The sequence below is a fragment of the Macaca nemestrina genome, chromosome 8 (assembly GCF_043159975.1).
Source record: "Macaca nemestrina isolate mMacNem1 chromosome 8, mMacNem.hap1, whole genome shotgun sequence".
In the NCBI taxonomy this organism is placed as follows: Eukaryota; Metazoa; Chordata; class Mammalia; order Primates; family Cercopithecidae; genus Macaca; species Macaca nemestrina.
In genome coordinates, this window is record NC_092132.1 from 114,629,730 (window position 1) to 114,652,750 (window position 23,021).

The 23,021-nt window shown below is 35.6% G+C and overlaps 1 protein-coding gene across 6 annotated transcripts in view; it reads right to left on the bottom strand.

Moving 5' to 3' along the window:
- The window catches only part of LOC105476552 (disintegrin and metalloproteinase domain-containing protein 18), a 152,073-nt gene that overhangs the window by 106,335 nt on the left and 22,717 nt on the right, over nt 1–23,021 (bottom strand). For 5 of the 6 annotated variants that reach the window (XM_071068348.1, XM_011732576.2, XM_071068349.1 and 2 more), the window contains 4 exons: nt 22,030–22,108; nt 21,591–21,667; nt 20,445–20,622; nt 862–927 (listed from right to left, as the gene is read on the bottom strand). In XM_071068348.1, the coding sequence (XP_070924449.1) occupies nt 862–927; nt 20,445–20,622; nt 21,591–21,667; nt 22,030–22,108 (400 nt within the window). The remainder of the gene's footprint in view (nt 1–861; nt 928–20,444; nt 20,623–21,590; nt 21,668–22,029; nt 22,109–23,021) is intronic. The other variant, XM_071068351.1, reaches the window with a different exon arrangement.

A 23,021-nucleotide genomic window follows, 5' to 3' on the forward strand; every position in this document is an offset into this window, starting at 1 on the left:
CACTTGCTATGGCAACACCTACTCCTGATACCAACTTCTGTGTTGGTCCATTTGTGCTGCTATGACAGAATATGACAGATTGGGTAGTTTGTAAAGGACACAAATTTATTGTTCATAGTCCTAGAGGCTGAGAAGTCTGCGATCAAGGCACCACAAACTGGTCTGGTGAGGACCTTTTTGCTATGTCCTCATAGGGAGGAAAGCAGAAAGGCAAGCTACAGAATGCTACATGAAGTCTGTTTTATAGGAGACTTAATCCCATACATGAGGGAAGAATCTTTCGTGGCAGAATTGCCGCATTCCTTAAAGCCATAACATTGGCCATTACATTTTAATACATGAATTATGAAGGGAACACATTCAAACCATAGCAATCTAGCTTGTAGAAAGTAAAACAAGTTTAAAGAAAATCTAAACTTCCCTATGTATATCATATGTAAAGAAATTTAATATGTACTTTAAAATATTTACCCAAAGAAAACTTAAGGTCTACAGGGTTTCAGAGTAAATTCTTTCAACTATATGTGGAAGGAGTCATACTCATAACATCTAAATTCTCAAAGAGACTATAAGAAGAAGAAAATTCGTTAACTTATTTGATGAGGCTAGGATAATCTTCATAACAAGGAGAAGAAGGGGGGGAACAAAGGGAGAGAGTGAATGAAGGAGGGGTAGAGGAAGAAAAGGGAAGACAGAGGGGAGGGGAGGAAAAGAGAGGAGAGGAATAAAATAGGGAGACAATGGAGGAAGAGAAAGGAGGAGGAAGAGAGAAAAGAGAGAAGACAGGAAGGCAAGAAGGAAAGTTCTTTCTTGAAAGCATACTTAGCTCCTTTTTGAAAGACCTCTTGAAAGCATACTTACCAAAGCTTTTTCCACTATAATGTATATTTCCAGATATTGGGGTAATAGTTTTGAAAGATTTTTTTTCTGGAAAGAAACAACAACACGGATTTATAAAATGTTAACATGTATTGAATTTAACAGAAAAAATGGCATGTAAAGACAGCAAAAAATTGCATATAAAATTTTCATAAGGACTTAAATATAAAAATTAATTCCAATGTAGAAAATTCTACTTCAAAACATATTTCAAGCTTAAAATATTTACAATGAACCTACTAGAGTAATGTAAGGGTCTAGTCTCTGTTAATGCTGAATGAGGAGAAAAAAACATAAACATAAAGATACACCTTCTGCTGTCTTCATCTGCTGACAAATCTACACTTTGAACATTTTTCACTGACTGTCTTATGAAGGACTAAGCAACACTAACTGTGGCATACTGAAAATTGTCCATTCATAGAGATATAGGAAATATTTGAGAACACATAGTCTATACTGAAATTCAAGTAAATACTGTGAATTGTCTATTAATAATAATTGATGATTTATAGATTATCTTCTTACACAATCAATAATTATTGCATTACATCAAATGACACACAAAGCCTATGCTCTGGAACAATTGAATTATTTCTGATATTTTATATTCTGTTCTTCCCTGTGTACTCATATGATTATCTCCTATAAATCATCACTTATTACATCCTCATTGAACACTTTATTGATAATTTTACATGAGCTTTATTTCTAACAAACTGAAGTGCCTTCTCACACATAGAAACTTCAGAGAAATTTCTTCTTTCATCTAAGCGTATTTACTGGCCACCAAATACAAGAGTAAAGAGGGTGTTGAATCTGCAATAGAATAGTCCGAGTTAAAATAAGTAAACAAGCAAACGAATAAGCTGACTGGATAGAGCCTCTATTTAAATAGGTTGGTTTATATTTCCATGGGAAAGTAAAGTATGCCTCATCTCATATATCTATCGTTGTTTATCTATCTATCTATCTATCTATCTATCTATCTATCTATCTATCTATCTAATGGACCTATCAGACTATCTATTCATCATCTAAATCTATCAGTCTATCATCTATCAAGACATATATGTTTATTTATCTATCCATCTATTTATATATCCTCTCCTTGTGTATACATGTATATATGCAATTTTGTAAAAAAGGGGACTCTCATTTTTTTTCAATATTCTAAAATATGTGAGTTTTGTCTTTTAAACTTTCTGTTATTGGTGTGTTTTTTGTGATCATACTATTGAATGACCATACAACTTATTGCTCAAACTGAAATAACGTTGAGTGAGAAAAGGGTGCACTAAAATAATCAAAATTATAGAATTATTAAAATCGATACTTAATGACTAAAAAGTTTAACTTTCTCGGCAGCAACCTTGCAAACAAGAAGGGGTGACATTCATCTTTAGTCTCTTTATAAAGAATAACTCTGCCAAGAATTTTGTAGCCAGCAAAACTAAGTTTTATAAATGAAGGAGAAGTAAAGTCTTTTTCAAACAAGCAAATATTAAGCGAATTTGTCACTACTAGATCAGCCCTACAAGAAATGCTAAAAGGAGTTGTACCTCTTAAAAAAAATTTCAATACACACCAGAATAGGACCTCTTGAAAGCATACAATGCATAGGACCTATAAAACAATAACACAATGAAGAATACGAAGTATCTTTGTGACAATCAGCATGACTGGAGCAGTGTCTCACACCTCAATATTAATGTCGAATGTAAATGGTCTAAATACACCACTTAGAAGATACATATTGGCAGGATGGATAAACAAATTCACAAATCAAACATCTAGTGGCTTCTAGAGACTCACCTAACATGTAAAGATTCTTATAGACTCAAGGCAAAGGGGTGGAAAAGACATTCCAGACAAATAGAAACTAAAGGCAAGCAAGAGGTGCTATTCTTAGGTAAAATAGACTTTTAAGCAAAAACAGTTTTAAAAGACAAAAGGATGTTGATATGCTTTGACTGTGTCCCCATCTAAATATTGTAATAACCCCCATCTGTCAAAGGTGGGGTCAGGTGGAAATAATTGAATCATGGGTGCAGTTTCCCCCATACTGTTCTCATTGTAGTGAATAAGTCTCATGAGATCTGATGGTTTCATAAATGGGAGTCCCTGGCCCAAGCTCTCTTGCCTGCTGACATGAAAGATGTCCCTTTGTTCTTCCTTCATCTTCTGCCATGATGTGAGGCCTCTCCAGCTATGTGGAACTGTGCATCCATTAAACCTTTTTCCTTTACAAATTACCTAGTCTCGAGTATGTCTTTATTAGCATTGTGAGCACAAACTAATACAGATGTCATTATATAATGACAAAAGGATCAATCCAACAAGAAGATATTACAATCCTAAATATATATGCACCTAACTTTGGTGCTCCCACATTCATAAAACAATGACTACTTGTCCTATGAAAAGAGATAGACAACAACACAATAATAGTGGATGACTTCAACACTCCAGCGACAGCACTAGACAGATTTCAAGGCAGAAAGGTAACAGAGAAACACAGGACTTAAACTGTACTCTAGAACAAATGGACCTAACACATATTTACAAACTATTCTACCCAAGAACTACATTCTTCTCATCAGCACATAGAACATTCTCCAAGACAGATAATATGATGGGCCACAAAATAAGTCTCAATAAATTTTTTAAAAATCAAAATTATATCAAGTATCTTTTCAGATACGACGGAGTAAAACTAAAAATCAACTCCAAAAGGAACGCTCAAAACTATAGAAATACAATAAAATTAAACAATTTGATCCTGAATGATTTTGGGGTTAGCAATAAACTCAAGATGAAAATTTAAAAATTCTTCAAAATGAATGGTAATAATAATACAAATTATCAAAACCTCTGGGATACAGCAAATGCAGCGCAAAGTTTATAGCACCAAATGCCTACATCAAAAAGTCTGAAAGACCACAAATTGACAATTTAATCTCAACCTCAAGGAACTAGAGAAATAAGAACAAACCAAACCCAAAGCTAGCAGAAGTAAAGAAATAACAAAGATCGGAGCAGGTCTAAATGACATTGAAACAAAAATATTAAAATGATCAATGAAATGAAAACTTGGTTCTTTGAAAAGATAAACAAAATTAATAGACCATTAGCTCCATTAGCCAAGAAGAGACAAGATTAAAAGAAGATTTAGAAATAAAAATGAAAGTATTACACCTGACATCACAGAAATACAAAAGATCATCCAAGACTACTACGAACACTTCTATGCATACAAACTAGAAAAATCTGGAAGAAATGGATAAATTCCTGGAAACACACAACCCTACTAGCTTGAATCGAGATGAAATAGAAATCCTGACTAGACCAATAACCATCAGTGAGATTGAGTCAGTAATTTTAAAAACCTGCCAAAGAAAAGCCCAAGGCCACAGGAATTCACAACCAAATTCTACCAGACATTCAAACAAGAATTGATACCAATCCTACTGAAACTATTGCAAAGTATTTAGGGCACGGATGCAAAAATCCTCAACAAAATATTAGCAAATAGAATCCAATAACACATCAAAAAGATAATTCACCCATGATCAGAAGGTTTCACCTCAGGGATGCAGGGACAGATCAATATATGCATGTCCATAAATGTGATTCACCACATAAAAATGGAAAACAATTATAACAATCTCAATAGATGATGCTGAAAAAAGCATTCAATAAAATCCAGCATCTCTTTATAACAAAAAAATTCAACGAACCAGGCATAGAAGGAACATACCTCAAAATAATAAAAACTATATATGACAAACCCACAGCGAGCATCATACTGAATGGGTAAAATGCTGAAAGCATTCCCCGAAAACTGGAAAAAGACAAAGATGGATACTTTCACTACTTCTATTCAACGTAGTGCTGGAAATCCTAGCAAGAGCAATCAGGCAAAAGACATAGATAAAGGAAATCCAAATTGGAAAATAGTAGGTCAAGCTAACTCTGTCTGCCAATATTATAATCATATACCTAAAAAACCCTAAAAGCCTCCTCCAGAAGACTCCTACATTTGACCAGTGAATTATGTGAAGTCTCAGGTTACAAAATCAATGTACACAAATTAGTAGCCCAGCTGTACACCAACAATGACCAAGCTGAGAATCAAATTCAGATCTCAATTCCTTTTACAACAGCTGCAAAAATAAAATAAAATAATTAGGAATATACCTACCCAAGGAGGTGAAAGATCTTTACAAGGAGAACTACGGAACACTGTGTAAAGAAATCCTAGATCGCACAAACAAGTGGAAATTCATCCCATGCTCATGGATGGAAGAATCCACATTGTGAAAATTACCATACTGCCAAAAGCAATCTACATATTCAAGCAATTCCTATCAAAATACCAAGATCAGTTTTCACAGAATTAGAAAAAAATAACTAAAATTCACATAGAACCAAAGAAGAGTCTGAATAGCCAAAGCAATTTTATTGGTCCATTCTTGCACTGCTATAAAAGAATACCTGAGACTGGGTGATTTGTAAAGAAGAGATTTAACTGGCTCACGGTTCCACAAGTTGTACAAGAAGCATGACAGCTTCTGGGAAAACTCAGAAAACTTTCAATCATAGTGGAAGGCAAAGGAAAAGCAGGCATGTCTCACACGGACAGAGCAGGAGAAAGAGAGCGCAGGGGAGGTGCTACACACTTTTAAACCACCAGATCTCCTGAGCACTCTATCGCAAGAACAGTACTAGGAGGATGGTGTTAAGCCATGAGAAACCACCCCCAGGATCTAATCACCTTCCACCAGGCCCCACCTTCAACACTGGGAATTCCAATTTCACATGAGATTTGGGAGGATACAGAAACATATCAGCATTCTTTTTTTTTTTTTTTTTTTTTTGAGACGGAGTCTCGCTCTGTCCCCCAGGCTGGAGTGCAGTGGCCAGATCTCAGCTCACTGCAAGCTCCGCCTCCCGGGTTCCCGCCATTCTCCTGCCTCAGCCTCCCGAGTAGCAGGGACTACAGGCGCCCGCCACCTCGCCCGGCTAGTTTTTTGTATTTTTTAGTAGAGACGGGGTTTCACCGTGTTAACCAGGATGGTCTCGATCTCCTGACCTCGTGATCCACCCGTCTCGGCCTCCCAAAGTGAGCATTCTTAAGCAAAATAACATATCTGGAGACACTACATGACTTCAAACCACACTACAAAGCTTTAGTAACCAAAAGAGCATTGTACTGGTATAAAAGTAGATACACAGACCAATGGAATATACTAGAGAACCCAGAAATAAACCCAAATACCACGAACTGATCTTCAACAAAGCAAACAAAAACATAAATTGGGGAAAGGACTCCCTATTCAATGAATGATGCTGGGAATACTGGATAGCCACATGTGGAAGAAGGAAACTGCATCCCTATCTCTCATCATATACAAAAATCAACTGAAGATGGATCAAAGACTTAAATTTAACACCTGAAACCATAAAAATTCTAGAAGAAAGCTTAGGAAAAACTCTTCTGGACATTGTCCTAGGCAAAGAAGTTAAGACTAAGACCCCAAAAGCAAATGCAACAAAAACAAAGATAAATAAATGGGACATAATTAAACTAAAAAGCTTCTGCACAGCAAAAGAAATAACCATCACAATAAACAGGCAACCTAAAGAAGGGGAGAAAATATTTGTAAACTATGCATCTGACAGAGGACTAATATCCAGAATATACAAGGAACTCAAACAAATCAGCAAGATAAAAACAAATAACCTCCCACACACAGTAGGCAAATAACATGAATAGACCTTTCTCAAAAGAAGATACACAAATGACCAACAAACATGAAAAATGCTAAACATCACTAACCATCAGGGAAATGCAAATTAAAACTATAATGATAAGCCAAGCACTTTGGGAGGCCAAGGCAGGCAGATCATGAGGTTAGGAGATGGAGACCATCCTGGCTAACAGGTTAAAACCCCATCTCTACCAAAAGTACAAAAAATTAGCCGGGCGTGGTGGTGGGCGCCTGTAATCGCAGCTACTTGGTAGGTTGAGGCAAGGGAATAGCGTGAACCCAGGAGGCGGAGCTTGCAGTGAGCCGAGATCGCCCCACTGCACTCCAGCCTGGGCGACAGAGCGAGACTCCATCTCAGAAAACAAAATAAAAAACAAACAAACAAAAAACTATAATGAGATACCACTTTATGTCAGCCAGAATGGTCATTATTTAAAAAACTGAAAAAAAAAAAAATAGATGTGCAGATGTGGTGAACAGGGTACTTATTTCAACTTCAGGAGTATATGTACATACTGCTGGTGGGAATGTAAATTACTACAACTACTATGGAAAAGCAGTATGGGGATTTCTCAAAGAAGTAAAAGTAGATCTATCATTTGATCTAGCAAACCCACTGTTGATTATCTATCCCCCAAAATAGAAATTATTATATCCAAAAGAATGTTGCACACATATGTTTACTCCAGCACAATTCATTATTCCAAAGATATGGAACCAACCTAAATGTATTTCAATCAGTGAGTGGATAATATATACACCATGGAATTCTCCTCAGCCATAAAAAAAAATGAATTAATGTCTTTTGCAGCAACTTGAATGGAGGAGGCCATTATTCTAAGTGAAGTAACTCAGGAATGGAAAAACAGATACTATATGTTCTCACTTTTAAGTGGTATGCAAAGACATACAGAATGGTATCATGGAAACCAGAGATTCAGAAATGGGGAGCGTGAGAGGGGGAGTGAGGGATTAAAAGCCACATATTGGGTAGAATGAACACTACTCAAGTGACGGGTGGAGTAAATCTCAGACATCACCACTATACGATTCATGCATATAACTGTTCACTCATACCAAAAGCAATTGAAATGAATATATATATATAGAGAGAGAGAGAGAGAGACAGAGACTGGTAGCCTGGAAAACTAGAAAGTCTTAGAGGTTTACAAACAGCAGTGTGTGTTGTGTATGACTCCTCTAAATCTTTTATCTCTATGCCTCCTGTTAAGTTATGTAACTTATTATAACCTCAGTTATGTATCTGTAAAATAAGTATGACAAGCATGATTGTAAATAGCATTAAATAAGATATGAAATGAAAAATTAATGTTTGTATTATTTTGATATAATCAAAACTAGTTATTGACAAAACTAGATGTTTTTCTAAACAAATATAACAGCATACAAGACAAAATTATATTCTCATTGATTAAAAATTGCATAAGTAAAATAATTGCTCTTGATAGATTCTCATGTGCTTTATTTTCTTATGTGTCTCTCCTTCTAATGCTATATTTCTGATATTTTAGAGCAATGTGTTTTTCAATATTATCTTAATATTTTCATTACATTGCCTATGATTATTTTCAAAATTGCATTTCATGGTTAATACATTTAAAATTGTGAACATTTTCAATAGAATCTTTCCAAAGGCCATTATATATGTATTATGTATATTATATATGTTAAATTATGTATATAATATACACAATATATTACATATAATTTTCCTTATGCTATTTTTAATCAATGAGAACATAATTTTGCCTTGTGTGTTGATGTACTTGTTTTTAGAAAAACAACTAGTTTTGTCAACAACTTTTAAGTAGAAGTAGTTAAAAATAAAAGTTGGAAATTGAATATATATATATATATATATATATATATATATATACACACACATTTTTTTAAATCTCCAATTTTTATTTTAAGTTCAGGAGTACATGTACAGGACATGCAAGTCTGTTACATAGGTAAACATGTGCCATGGCGGTTTGCTGCTCAGATCATTCCATCACCCAGGTATTAAGACCAGCATCCATTAGCTTTTCTTCCTGATCCTCTTCCTCTTCTCATCCTCCACCCTCTGACAGGCCCCAGTGTGTGTTGTTTCCCCGCATGTGTCACATGTTCTCATCATTTAGCTCCCACTTATAAAAGAACATTCAGTGTTTGGTTTTCTGTTCCTGCTTTAGTTTGATGAGGATAGCAGCTTCCAGCTCCATCCATATCCCTGCAATTACATGATCTCATTCTTTTGTATGGCTGCATAGTATTCCATGGTGTATATGTACCATATTTTCTTTATCCAGTGTGTTACTGATCGGCATCTGGGTTGATTGGCCAATCATCATGATTGATCGGCCATGTCATTACTATTGTGACTTTATATTCTTGTTAGTCTCAAAACAAAAATAAATATCTTTAGTATCTGAGTTTTCAAATAAATTTAAAATAATATTCACAATATTGTTGGATATGTTACCTGCAATAAAAGTAACTCCCAAAATTATTATAATATTAATAGATTATTTTTATTTTCCATATTTTATACTTAAAAATAAAAAAAATTGAAACACTAGAAAATACCAAAGAAGATCAGGGAACTCATGTGTCATTCATCCAGTTTTCCCCAGTGGTCATAAACTTATCAAAACCAGGACACTGACATGGGTACAGTCTCTGTGTGCGTGTGTGTGTTTGTGTGTGTGTGTGTGTGTGCCATTTTGTCATGCATGTATTCATGTCACATTTAAAAAACTCAGCTGCTCTATTAAGTATGTAATAGTACCTGATAATGTTCTTAATTTGCATTTTTCTAATGGGTGGTGATGATGTAAATATTTTAATGTATTTTTTATTTTGTTTTGTTTTGTTTTTGCCATGTCTATATCCTTTTTTTTTTTAATTTATTTATTATTATTATACTTTAAGTTGTAGGGTACATGTGCATAACGTGCAGGTTTATTACATATGTATACTTGTGCCATTTTGGTGTGCTGCACCCATCAACTCATCATTTACATCAGGTATAACTCCCAATGCAATCCCTCCCCCCTCCCCCCTCCCCATGATAGGCCCCTGTGTGTGATGTTCCCCTTCCTGAGTCCAAGTGATCTCATTGTTCAGTTCCCACCTATGAGTGAGAACATGCGGTGTTTGGTTTTCTGTTCTTGTGATAGTTTGCTAAGAATGATGGTTTCCAGCTGCATCCATGTCCCTACAAAGGACGCAAACTCATCCTTTTTGATGGCTGCATAGTATTCCATGGTGTGTATGTGCCACATTTTCTTAATCCAATCTGTCACTGATGGACATCTGGGTTGATTCCAAGTCTTTGCTATTGTGAATAGTGCCACAATAAACATACGTGTGCATGTGTCTTTATAGCAGCATAATTTATAATCCTTTGGGTATATACCCAGTAATGGGATGGCTGGGTCATATGGTACATCTAGTTCTAGATCCTTGAGGAATCGCCATACTGTTTTCCATAATGGTTGAACTAGTTTACAATCCCACCAACAGTGTAAAAGTGTTCCTATTTCTCCACATCCTCTCCAGCACCTGTTGTTTCCTGACTTTTTAATGATCGCCATTCTAACTGGTGTGAGATGGTATCTCATTGTGGTTTTGATTTGCATTTCTCTGATGGCCAGTGATGATGAGCATTTTTTCATGTGTCTGTTGGCTGTATGAATGTCTTCTTTTGAGAAATGTCTGTTCATATCCTTTGCCCACTTTTTGATGGGGTTGTTTGTTTTTTTCTTGTAAATTTGTTTGAGTTCTTTGTAGGTTCTGGATATTAGCCCTTTGTCAGATGACAATCCTAAGTCAAAAGAACAAAGCTGGAGGCATCACGCTACCTGACTTCAAACTATACTACAAGGCTACAGTAACCAAAACAGCATGGTACTGGTACCAAAACAGAGATATAGACCAATGGAACAGAACAGAGTCCTCAGAAATAATACCACACATCTACAGCCATCTGATCTTTGACAAACCTGAGAGAAACAAGAAATGGGGAAAGGATTCCCTATTTAATAAATGGTGCTGGGAAAATTGGCTAGCCATAAGTAGAAAGCTGAAACTGGATCCTTTCCTTACTCCTTATACGAAAATTAATTCAAGATGGATTAGAGACTTAAATGTTAGACCTAATACCATAAAAATCCTAGAGGAAAACCAAGGTAGTACCATTCAGGACATAGGCATGGGCAAAGACTTCATGTCTAAAACACCAAAAGCAATGGCAGCAAAAGCCAAAATTGACAAATGGGATCTCATTAAATTAAAGAGCTTCTGCACAGCAAAAGAAACTACCATCAGAGTGAACAGGCAACCTACAGAATGGGAGAAAATTTTTGCAGTTTATATCCTTTTCAGTGAAATGCCTCTTAATGTTTTGGCTATTCTTTAATTGTATTTTTTAAATGTTGACTTTTGAGTTATTTATATAGTCCATTGTCACATTTCACATCTGTAGCTTATCCTTTTGGGATACAAATGTACATAATTTTGTTCTATGCATAGATTGTGTAGTGGTGAACTCAGAGCTTTTAGGGTATCCATCACCCAAATATTGTATATTGTATCCATTAAATATTCTCTCATTATCTACCTGTCTCTCACCTCCTCACGCATTCAAATCTCTATTGTCTATCATTCCACACTCTACACCCCCATGTGCACAGTATTTATATCCCATTAATAAGTAACTACATACAGTGTTTATCTTTCTGTGTCTGACTTGTCTCATTTAAGATAAAGGCCTCCAGTTGATCTGTGTCGTTGCCAATGATAGGATTTCATTCTTTTTTAATATAACTGTTGGCTACTTATATGTGTTTTTTTTTGAGAAAGTATGTTTACCTGTTCAAATATCTTGCCCATTTGCAAGCAAAAGCTTTTTAGTTTGTTGTAGTGTTTTTGTTTGGTTGGTTGGTTGTTTTCCGTTTTTTTGTTTGTTTTTGTTTTTTTGTTTGTTTTGCTTTTGTTGTGTGTGCTTTTTAGGTCCTGTCTAAAAAAATCCTTGCTCAGACCTATGTCATGTAGTGTTTCGCTTAGGCTTTTCATCTAATAATTTCATGGTTTGGGGTTTTAAGTTTAAATCTTTAATACATTTTGATCTTTTTACATCAGTTCAGAGATAGGAATTTACTTTCTCTTTTTTGTGTGTGAATACTCAGTTTTCCCAGCACCATATATTGAAGAGACTGTCCTTTCTCCATTGTGAGTTCTTGGCACCTTTGTAAAAAAAAAAAAAAAAAAAAAAAAAAATGCTAACTGTAAATGCATGCTTCTATTTCTGGGCTCTCTATGCTGTTTCATTGATCTATGTGTCTGTTTTGATGCGAATACCATGCTGTTTCAGTTACTATAGCTTTATAGTATATTTTCCTCTTTTTGCTCAAGATTGCTTTAGATATTTGGGGTGTTTTCTTGTTGCATATACATTTTGGACTGACTTTTTTCTATTTCTGTAAAGATTGATATTAGAATTTTGATAGAAATTGCATTGAATCTGTAAGTTTCTTTAAGTAATATGAACATTTTAACAATATTATTCCAATTCAGGAACATTAGATATCTTTGCATTTACTGTGTCTACTTCAATTTCTTTCATCCATGTTTTATAGTTTTCATTGTGGAGCTCTTTAATCTCCTTAGAAAAACTTACTAAGACTTATTTTATTTTTTGTAGCTATTATAAATGGAATTGTTTTGTTGAATTCTTTATCAGATAGGTTACTATTGGCAATAGAAATGCTACTGATTTTTTTATGTGGAGCATGTTGCTTTTAATTTCCATGTATTTGTACAGTTTCCAATGTTTCTCTTATAATTCTAGTTTTATCCCACTATAGTTAGAAAAACTATTCAATACTATTTCAATTTTTAAAAACTTTATGAAGACTTGTTTTGTGTCACAGAATGTGATTTATCCCAGAGAATGCTCCATATGCAGTTGAAAAACACGTGAATTCTAAAGTTGTTGGATCAGATCTCCTGTAAATGTCCATTAAGTCTCTTTTAATTTTGAGTAGAGTTAAAATGTGGTATTTCTCCGTTGATGTTATACCTGCATGTTTCCTCCTTTACTGAAAGTGAGGTGTTGAAATCCCCTATTATTGTATATGTGTCCATCTTTTCCTTTAGATCTATTAATGTTTGCTTTATATATTAGGTGCTACAATTATTGGGTGCGAAAATATTTGTGATAGTTAAATCCTTTTCCTGTATTGACCACTTTGTCATTATATAATGCCCTTGTTTGTCTTTTTTTTTTTTTTTTTACACTTTTTTCCTTGGAGAATATTCTTATCTAAGTACAGCTACTCCTAATTTATTTTGGTTTTTATTTGCAATAAATATATACTTTTCATCCATTTACTTTCAGTCTCTGTGTATACTTAAAGATAAAGTGAGTCTTTGGAGACCTCAAATAGGTCTTGTTTTAGGGTTTCTGGTTTTATTAACTTTATTCATTTCCAATTTTTATTTTAGGTTTGTGGGGTACAAGTGCTGGTTTGATACATAGGTAAATTGCATGTTATAGAGGTTTAATGTACAGATTAATTTGTCAACCAGATAATGAGCATTGTAACCAATAGGTCCCCACCCTATACCCACCTTACACTCTCAAGTAGGCCCAGTGTCTATTGTTCCCTTCTTTGTGTCTATGTGTACTCGATGTTTACCTCCCACTTATCAGTGAGAACATGTGGTATTCGAGTTACTATTTCTGCATTACTTTGCTTAGAATAATGGCCTCCAAGTCCATTCATATTGCTACACAGAACATAATTTTAGTATTCTTTGTGGCTGTGTAGTATTCCATGGTGTACATATAGCAGATTTTCATTATGCATTCCATCATTGATGGACATCTAGGTTGATACTATGTCTTTACTATTGTGAATAGTACTATGATAAGCATATGTGTGCATGTGTTTTTATGGTGGAATGATTTTTATTCCTTTGGGTATACACCCAATAATGGAGTTGCCGGGTCGAATGGTAGTTCCATGTTCTCTAAGAAATTTCCAATCTGCTTTCCACAGTGGCTGAACTAATTTACATTCTCATCAGCAGTGCACAATTGTTCCCTTATCTCCACAGCCTCATGAGCATCTGTCACTTTTTCTTTTTAGTAATACCTATTCTAACTGGTGTGGAATGGTATCTCATTGTGGTTAAGATTTATATTTTTCTAATGATTACCGATGATGAGTATTTTTTCATATGCTTGTTGGCTGCATGTATGTTTTCTCTTGAAATGTGCTTGTTCATGCCCTTTGGCCATTTTTAAATAGGATTCTTTTTTTTTTTCTTGTAAATTTTAGATATTAGGCCTTTGCTGGATTCATACTTTGTGAATGTTTTCTCCCATTCTGTAGGTTGTCTGTTTACTCTGTTGATTGCTTCTTTTGCTGTGCAGAAGCTTTTCTGTTTAATTAGGTCCCACTTGTCAATTTTTCGTTTTGTTACAATTGCTTTTGGCATCTTCATCATAAAGTCTTTGCTAGGGCCTATGTCCAGAGTGATATTTCTTAGGTTTTATTTTAGAGTTTTTATAGCTCTAGCTTTTACATTGTCTTTTATATATCTTGATTTGATTTTTGTATATTGAGAAAGGAAGGAGTTCATCTTCAATCTTTTGCATGTGACTAGCCAGTTATCCTAGCACTGTTTATTGAATAGAAATTATTTTCCCAGTTGTTTGTTATTGTTGATGCTGTTGAAGATAAGATAGTTGTAGATGTGCAGCTTTATTTCTGGGTTCTAACCTGTTCCATTTGGTCTGTGTTTCTGTTTTTCTACCAGGACCATGCTGTTTTGGTTACTTCCTTAAAGTATAGTTAGAAGTTGGATAATGTGATGACTGCATCTTTGTTCTTTTAGCTCAGAATTCCTTTGGCTATTCAGGCTCTTTCTTTGGTCTCATATGAATTTTAGAATAGTTTTGTCTAATTATGTGAAAAACTTTGTTGGTTGTTTGATAGGAATGGCATTGAATCTGTAAATTGTTTTGGGGTGCACTGACATTTTAACAATTTTTTATTCTTTTTGAGAAGGAGTCTTGTTCTGTCACCCAGGCTGGAGTGCAGTGACACCATCTCGGCTCACTGCAACCTCAGCCTCCTGTGTTCAAGCGATTATCCTGCCTCAGCCTTTCCAGTAGCTGGGACTACAGATGCACGCCACCACTCCTGCCTAATTTTTGTATATATATGGTTTTGTTTGTTTGTTTTGTTTTGTTTTGTTTTTTTGGTAGAGATAGGGTTTCACCATGTTGGCCAGGCTGGTCTCAAACTCCTGATAACAGATCATCTGCCTGCCTCAGCCTCCCAAAGTGCTCAGATTACAGGCATCAGCCACTGCGGCTGGCCCATTTTAACAATATTGATTCTTCCTTCCTAACCATGGGCATAAAATATTTTCCCCATTTGTTTCTGTCATCTGATTCCTTTCAGCAATGTTTTCTGATTCTCATTATAGAGATCTTTCACTTCTCTGATTATCTGTATTCCTAAGTATTTTATTTTTTGTGGCTAATGTGAATGAGATTATGTTCTTGATTTGCCCCTCAGTTTGGTTGTTATTAGCGTATACAAGTGCTACTTTTTTTTTTTTTACATTGATATTGTATCCTGAATCTTTGCTGAAGTTGTTTGTTACATCTAAGAGCCTTTGGGCGGAGACTATGGGGTTTTCTAGGTATAAAATCATATCATCTATGAAGAGAGATCGACCTCTTCTCTTTCTATTTGAATGCCTTTTATTTCTTTCTCTTATGTGATTGCTCTGGTGAGGTCTTCTAGTACTATGTTGAATGGGAGTGGTGAGGGTGGGCATGCTTGTCTTGTTCTGGTTCTCAAGGGGAATGCTTCCAGCTTTTGCCTGTTGAGTATGTTTGCTGTGGGTTTGTCATAGATGACTCATTGTTTTGAAGTATGTTCCTTCAATGCCTAGTTTAAGGGTTCTTTACATAACAGGATATTGAATTTTATTGAAAGTCCTTTCTGCATCTGCTGAGATGCTCATGTGGGATTCTGTTAAACAACCTGCTACTGAGTGAGATTCTGGTATGCTGTATCTTTGTTTAAAAGAATTTCTTGATTTCTGCCTTAATTTCATCATTTATCCAGAAGTCATTCAGGAGTAAGTTGCTAAATTTTCATGTAATTGTATGGTTTTTATAGATCTTCTTGGTGTGAACTTCTATTTTTATTACACTGTGTTCCAAAAGTGTGGTCCGTATGACTTTTTTTTTCTAATTTGTTGAGAATTGCATTATGGTCGAGCATGTGGTTGATTTTAGAGTACATGCTATACACCCATGAGAAAAAATATATATTCTGTTGTTCTTAGGGTGGAGTGTTTTGTAGATGCATGTTAGGTCCATTTGGTCAAATGCTGAGTTTAGGTCCCAAATATTTTTGTTAGTTTTCTGCTTTAATGTTCTGTCTACTGCGTCAGTGGAGTGTTGAAGTCTCCTAATGTTATTGCGCAGTTATCTACATCTCTTTGTAGGTCTGCAAGAACTTGCTTTATGAATCTGGGTGTGCCAGTGTTAGGTGAAAATCTATTTAGGATAGTTAAATCTTCTTGTCTACCTGAACCCTTTATCATCATGCAGTGCTCTTTGTCCATTTTGATTGTTGTTGGTTTATAGTTTATTCCATCTGAAATTAGAATAGCAACCCCTGCGTTTTGTGTTCTCAGTTTACTTGGTAGATTTTTCACCATCTCTTGCTCTGAATCTGTGGATGTCATCACATGTGAAATGGGTCCCTTGAAGAAAGTATACAGTTGGGTCTTGTTTCTTCATGCAACCTGCCATGCTTTTATGTGGGGTGTTTTTCTCCTTTACATTCAAAGTTAATATTGATATGTGCAGATTTGATCCTGTCATTGTGTTGTCAGCTGGCTGTTAAGAAGATTTGATTGTATAGTTTCCCTATAGTGTCAATTGTCTATGTACTTACGTGTGTACTTGTGGTGCCCTGTATGGTCTTTTGTTTCCATGTTTAGCATTCCCTTAAGGGTCTCCTGTAAAGCAGGTCTGGTGGAACAAATTATCTCTGCATTTGCTTGTCTGAAAAGGATTTTATTTCTTCTTTGCTTATAAAGTTTAGTTTGGATAGATATCTAATTCTTGGTTGAAATTTATTTTCTTTAAGAATGCTGAATATAGGCTCTCAATCTCTTCTGGCTTGTAGGGTTTTGCTGAGAAATCTACTCTTCGCCTAATAGGGTGTTCTTTGTAGACGGCCTGCCCCTTGTTTCTATTTGCAATGTTTTCTCTTTCACATTGAGTTTGAAGAATCTGATGACTATGTGTCTTGGGATGGTTGTTCTTGTATAGCATTTTCTTGGGGTTCTCTGAATTTCCTAAATTTGAATGATAACCTCTCTAGTAAAGTTTGGAAATATTTTGTGAAAAATATCCTCAAATATGTTTTCCAAGTTGCTTGCTCTCTCTCTTTCACTCTATTTCAGGGATGACAATCATAGGTTTGTTCTCTTTACATAATCCCATATTTTTCAGAGGTTTTGTTCATTCTTTTGCATTTTTTTCTTTGTGTCTGACTGAATTGATTTGAAAAACAAGTTTTTGAGCTCTGAAATTATTTCTTTAGTTTTGTCTATTCTGTTGTTAACACTTCTGATTGTACTATGAAATTCTTTTAGTGAATTTTTCAGTTTTGTTACACCAGTTTGATTCTTTCTTTAAATGGCTATATCCTCTTTCACCTCCTCATTGTTTAACTGGATTCTTTAGATTCCTTGGATTGGGTCTCACCTTTCTCCTACATCTCAATGATCTTTATTGCCATCCAGATTCTGAATTCTAAGTATGTAATTTCAGTCATTTCAGCTTGGTTAAGAACCATTGCCAGAGATACACTACAGTCATTTATAGGTAGGAAGACACTCTGGCTTTCTGAGTTGCCAGAGTTCTTGTGCTAGTGCTTCCTAATCTGTGTGGGCTGCTGTTTAAAGTTGTTGTCCTTTGGGTGAGGCTTTTTGTTTTTATATTCTTTGATGCTTTGAGGGTTTGACCATGTTTGTAAGTTGGGTTCAGTCAACTGACTTTGTATCTGGATGATTTTAGGGGGTTCATGCTTGGTTTCGTATTCCTGGGCTGCATGCTGTAACCCTGGGGGGCTGAAATCAGGCCCATGGTTTTGTTCTTTAGTTAAGCACCTGCTGTGCTTGAGGGGCCAAGATATTCCTGATATGTTGGCAACAACATTCCATTTGAGCGTGCTATCAAAAGTGCTCTGTCATGGTGATGGCAGCAGCGTCTGCACTCCTTCATGCAGACCAGCAGTGGCTGACTGGCGGTGCAGCGGGGTCTCCATGCATGTACGTGTAGTAGTGGTAGCGGCATGTTGGCTTCCATGCATGCATGCATGGCAGCAGCAACAGGGAGACATGCTGGAGTCCACGCATCCAGGTGTATTCCAGCAGTGGTAGCTCTATGGAGTCTGCATGTGTACATGTACCGGCAGGGATGAAGCTGCAACAGCAAGGTGCATGCACACATACCAGAAAAATAATGGGGGAGGCTATGGGTGAGTGTGCACCAACAAAGTGGTGGGAGAGGCTATTGGCACATGTATGATGGCAAGAGTCCAAATTTCTCCAATGGTTAGGTAGGGTCTGCTGGTGAAGGAGCTATGGTAGCAGAAACAGGGAGGCATTCAGGTTGGGCAGCTGAGGTTGTGCTGCAAATGAATGTAGCCAGGGAGGAACCCCAGAAGAATACGTCAGATAGTGGGGTGCTCAGATCAGAATGGCCTTGTCCCTCCAAGCGAGGCAGCCCTGTTTTGTCCAGGTCCAACAATCAACAAAAGCCAAAGCCACCTAGAGGAGTGTGGGGAGCCTTGGGGTATGAGCGCTCCTGGCTATACTCCACTGCAGCTCTTCCTGAACCAAACTCCCTGGGTTCTGCACAGGCTGGGGTCCTGTCCCTGCCACTTCTCCAAGCAGCTCTCCCTGCCAGATCAAGTGTCTGTGGGGGTCATGGGATCGCCTGCAGCTAGAATTCTGGAAGTTTTTATAGTGAGAGTGGGCTACTCCTCTAACATTTAACTCACCTCTTCCCCAGGAGCTGCTGGGAGCCAGGGATGAGTCCTGGTGCTTAACAGCCCTGTGCAGGGTTCCCAGCTTCCTCCCCATTCAGCACAGGGTCTACATCCTCCCTCCACCCACCCTCAATTTCTTCCTTCCAAAGATCTGCTCAGAATGTGTTGGTCTTCTTTGTCTTGTTTTCCAGTGGGAGATAACCTTCCTGGCTGTGTATAGTTGGCCATCTTTGCTCTCCTCCCTCCCATTTTTTTTTCACTAATTAAGCCACATTATTTCTTTTAGTTGAACAGAATAATTCATTTACATTCAAGGTAATTATTTATGGGTAAGAAGTTGGTATTACCATATTCTTATTTGTTTTCTAGTTGTTTTGTATAAACTTCTTCTTTTTTTTTTTTTTTTTCATTTCTTGCTATCTTCCTTTGTGGTTAAGTGATTTTTTCTCTATCAAGTATGTTTTGATTTCTTGCTTTCCACTTTTAGTGGGTCTGTTAAAAATGTTGCTTCGTGGTTATCATGAGGCTTACAAAGAACATCTTATAGTTGTAGCAGGTTATTTTGTACTGATACCAAATTAATTGTGGTCACAAAAAAAAGGAAAAAGAAAAACTCTGTTTTTTATACATTTGGTTCCCATCACAACCTATAGGCACTTTTTTCCTCCACATATTTGTTAATGGTTTAACTTGCAATCTCAGGTTTTTGATGTATTCCATAAAAATCATTAATGTGCAGTTGGTCTAAATTTTACTCTGCTGTATATGTGGAAGCAATGCTGTTTCCAGCTTTCCATATCTCACCTGAAACCAGAAACCTGAGAAGAATGCTTTTTTATTTATCTCAGTAAATACTTTTGGCAATAATGAACTACAAAATCGAGACAAATTTTAGAGTAGCAAAAAAGTGTGAAGTCTCTAGGAATCATACAGATAGTTGGTTTCATAGCTTCACGGATTTTTTTTTTTTTTTCAGGATTCACACAAGCTAATTTAATTTCAAAACACATCCATTTACAGACCCAAGAAGTGCTTTGAGCGCCAAGTATGGTAAACACAAAGAGATCCATTCATAGACACATGATAAGCACACTGCCATAAGACAGAGGCAAAGAAAGAATCTAGAAAGAAACAAAAGAGAAGCAACTCATTTTGTCCAAGGAATTCTCAATAAGAATAATAGAATATTTTTATCAGAAAAAAACAGAGGCCACATGGTGATGGATTGAAATATTCGAAGTGCTGAAAGAAACTGTCAAGCAAGAATTCTATACCTAGTCTATCAGCAAATTAAGAGCACTGAGCAACATGCAAATGGCTGTGTATTTTAGAAAGATATGTTCAGATAATATGTAAGATAGATATCAAAATATTAAAATTAATTTTACCAAGGTACTGGAATAACAGTGACTGTTCTTTCTGCATTTCTAAACTTTTTCAATAGTATCCATTTGGCTTGAAAAAAATATAAAAATTAGGGCTACAAAATACATCATAAAATATTAAGCTTGAAATATGTAACTTTCCAAGTATTTTAGATGAAGTTTCAATGTTTTATTTAAAGGTAGAAAAATATATAAAATTTAATATTCCTACTCAGTAGCTAACTAAATTCCTTTCATGATTTAAAAGAAAACTACACAGGCAATTTTCTAGTATGTCATAACATCAGAATGATGATAGTCACCTGTGAGTTTAAAGGAACTTTGTAGGACTGGTCTTTCTGCCAAATATGACTGTAATTTTCTGCTAAAATTGATACATTTGGATCATTATTTTTCATTTGATAAATTATATGCTCAAATCTTGCTGAAGATTCTAATGGTTCAATTCCATAACTGACATTTTCAAACTGGAGAAATCCCCTGAAAATTTAGAAAGCATAAGAAAATAGTTATAAAAATCCCACAAATGATCCCATCAAAATGATAATCTGAAATGGCTTAAGAAATAAAAAACTATACTAATGAACACAATTTTAAGCCCATTTTCTTTTTCCATTTTTTTTTGGGGGGGGCAGTTTATCATTAGTAAGAACCACCATATTTGGCTTCCTTTTGCTTACATTTTAAAGATCTAAATGCAATGAAGAATAGTTTTGTAAGGCAATCATATTAATTAAGGCCAGATTTGCCACAAACAAATATATTTGTTGAGAATCTCAGGAATAATGTTCCTGTTCTTACAGAGGTTTGATAAGGGACAGCATGTATGTAGACTATATATCTAAATAGGTTGTTATCTATAAAAACCACATTCAGAGAATGCCAACTTTCTGAGCTGATGTGAACAAATTCTGGAAATCAGGCAATTGAAACCAAAGGCAAGTTAGAGGGAACGTTTTTCCTCTGCTCTGGATCCTTCTTTTCCTGATGAACAGATCATAAGTGAGTCTCCCGGAATCAGTAACAAAAATCACTTTTCCCCTATCCGTTATTCCTGAGGGATCTTCTTAATTAGTTGTTTTATATCTGGTACTAAGATGAGAACATACTATATTTTCCTACTATATTTATATAACTAATTAATGCCATTTTCCATAACTATTTGAGAAAACAGATGCAGAATACAACAATCACACTTAAGGAGATATTTTAACGTTTTCTTTCATGAAACTATTCCATTTTCCATGATATCCCTGGATTGATTTCATGGGAATAGGTCCTTAGTCTAAGTATTAACATTAATATAAATAGAATAAAGCTGTTATAAAGAAAACTTTCCATTTTGATTTCCCTTAAGCTTTCGTGATTTGCATCTGCTAGTCACTAAGCTTTGTTTTAAAGTATATCTTAAATTCTCCATCTATAGATTTCTTATAAGGTGCTATTACCTGAGACCAGAACATATACTGAGGGTCACAAATGAATTTGGAAATTCGGCAGCATATCCTTGGTAATGGCAATGCATCTGAAAAACAGTATAGAAAGGCAAGTACATAAATTTGTTGTGAATAAAAAATGTATTGTCAAACATCAGAAGATTCAAAATATTAAAAGATTTAATAAGATCGTGAATCATGCAGAATTATTAATGCATATTTTCAGAAAAAAAAAGGATTTCTGACAACTCTCTTTACTTTGCACCACCTAGGCCTCTGTGAGTATTCTCTTGTACCTGGGTTTCATCTCTATCACATGCCATTTCTATGTACAAAAGTCAGTAACATGTCAGTAAGGATAAAACATTTGTATTAAACTGTCAACATGAAACACAATCTAATGGTAATAATATATCCACTTTAACAAAAAACATAAGGTATCTTACTTTACCATAAAATATGGAGACTCAGAATGCAAAGATCCAGCTTCATTATATGTATAAACCAAAAAGTTCTGGGGTAAAAATGATCTAAAAACAAGCAAGAAATAATAAAAAAGTTTGAGTCATAATTTTAATATAAATGTTAAAAACAAATATTACATTTTATATAAACATAATTTAATTAGTTTTATATAATTGCATGATTTAATTAGAGTGACTCTAGTGAGGTATAACACTTGAAATTCATAGAAGTGGTGAATCAAGGAGTTTAGACTTTCTCAGCACTGGGACAGACTCTGGGACTCCTCTGCACCAGATATACGTGCGTATGGCTGTGTATGATGACGTTCAACAATTGTACTGAGTGTTCACTATCTGACAGACCCTCAGGTAGGTGCTGGGATTCAGCAATAAACAAGAGGCAACAAGCCTTAGTCTTTGTGACAGCCAGGGGCACACAGTATTAGTAATTAGATGATAATAGATAAGGCCTGGGGAGGGTGGTTACAAAATGTAGATAAGATGGCATGGAAAATCTCTCTGAATAGATGATCAAATACCTGAGGAATAAACCACATGGATTTTCACAGAAGTGTTATTCTAGACAGAATTAATAGAAAACGCAAGGACGCTCAAGCCGAAATATGCTTCGTACAAACAAGGAACAACTAGGGGGCAATATGACTGGAGTGTGGAGTGATAAAGAGAGACTATAGTAAGAGAAGGTGTAACAGAGGTGAGAAGCATTGGAGGGTTTCAGCAGATAAAGACAGCATCAGACCAATGTTTTAATAAAATCAGTGCTGTGTTGAGAAGAATCTGCAGGACAAATAAGCAGAAGAAGCAGGGAAACCATTTAGATGTAAGACATGACGGTGCTTTGAACTAAGATAGCATCAATGGGGGAGGTCTAATTCTGGATATATTTTGTAGAGCTTAGATATAGATATAGATATATTTTGAATATATGGGTTTATAATCCACTGGAAATAGGGGAAAA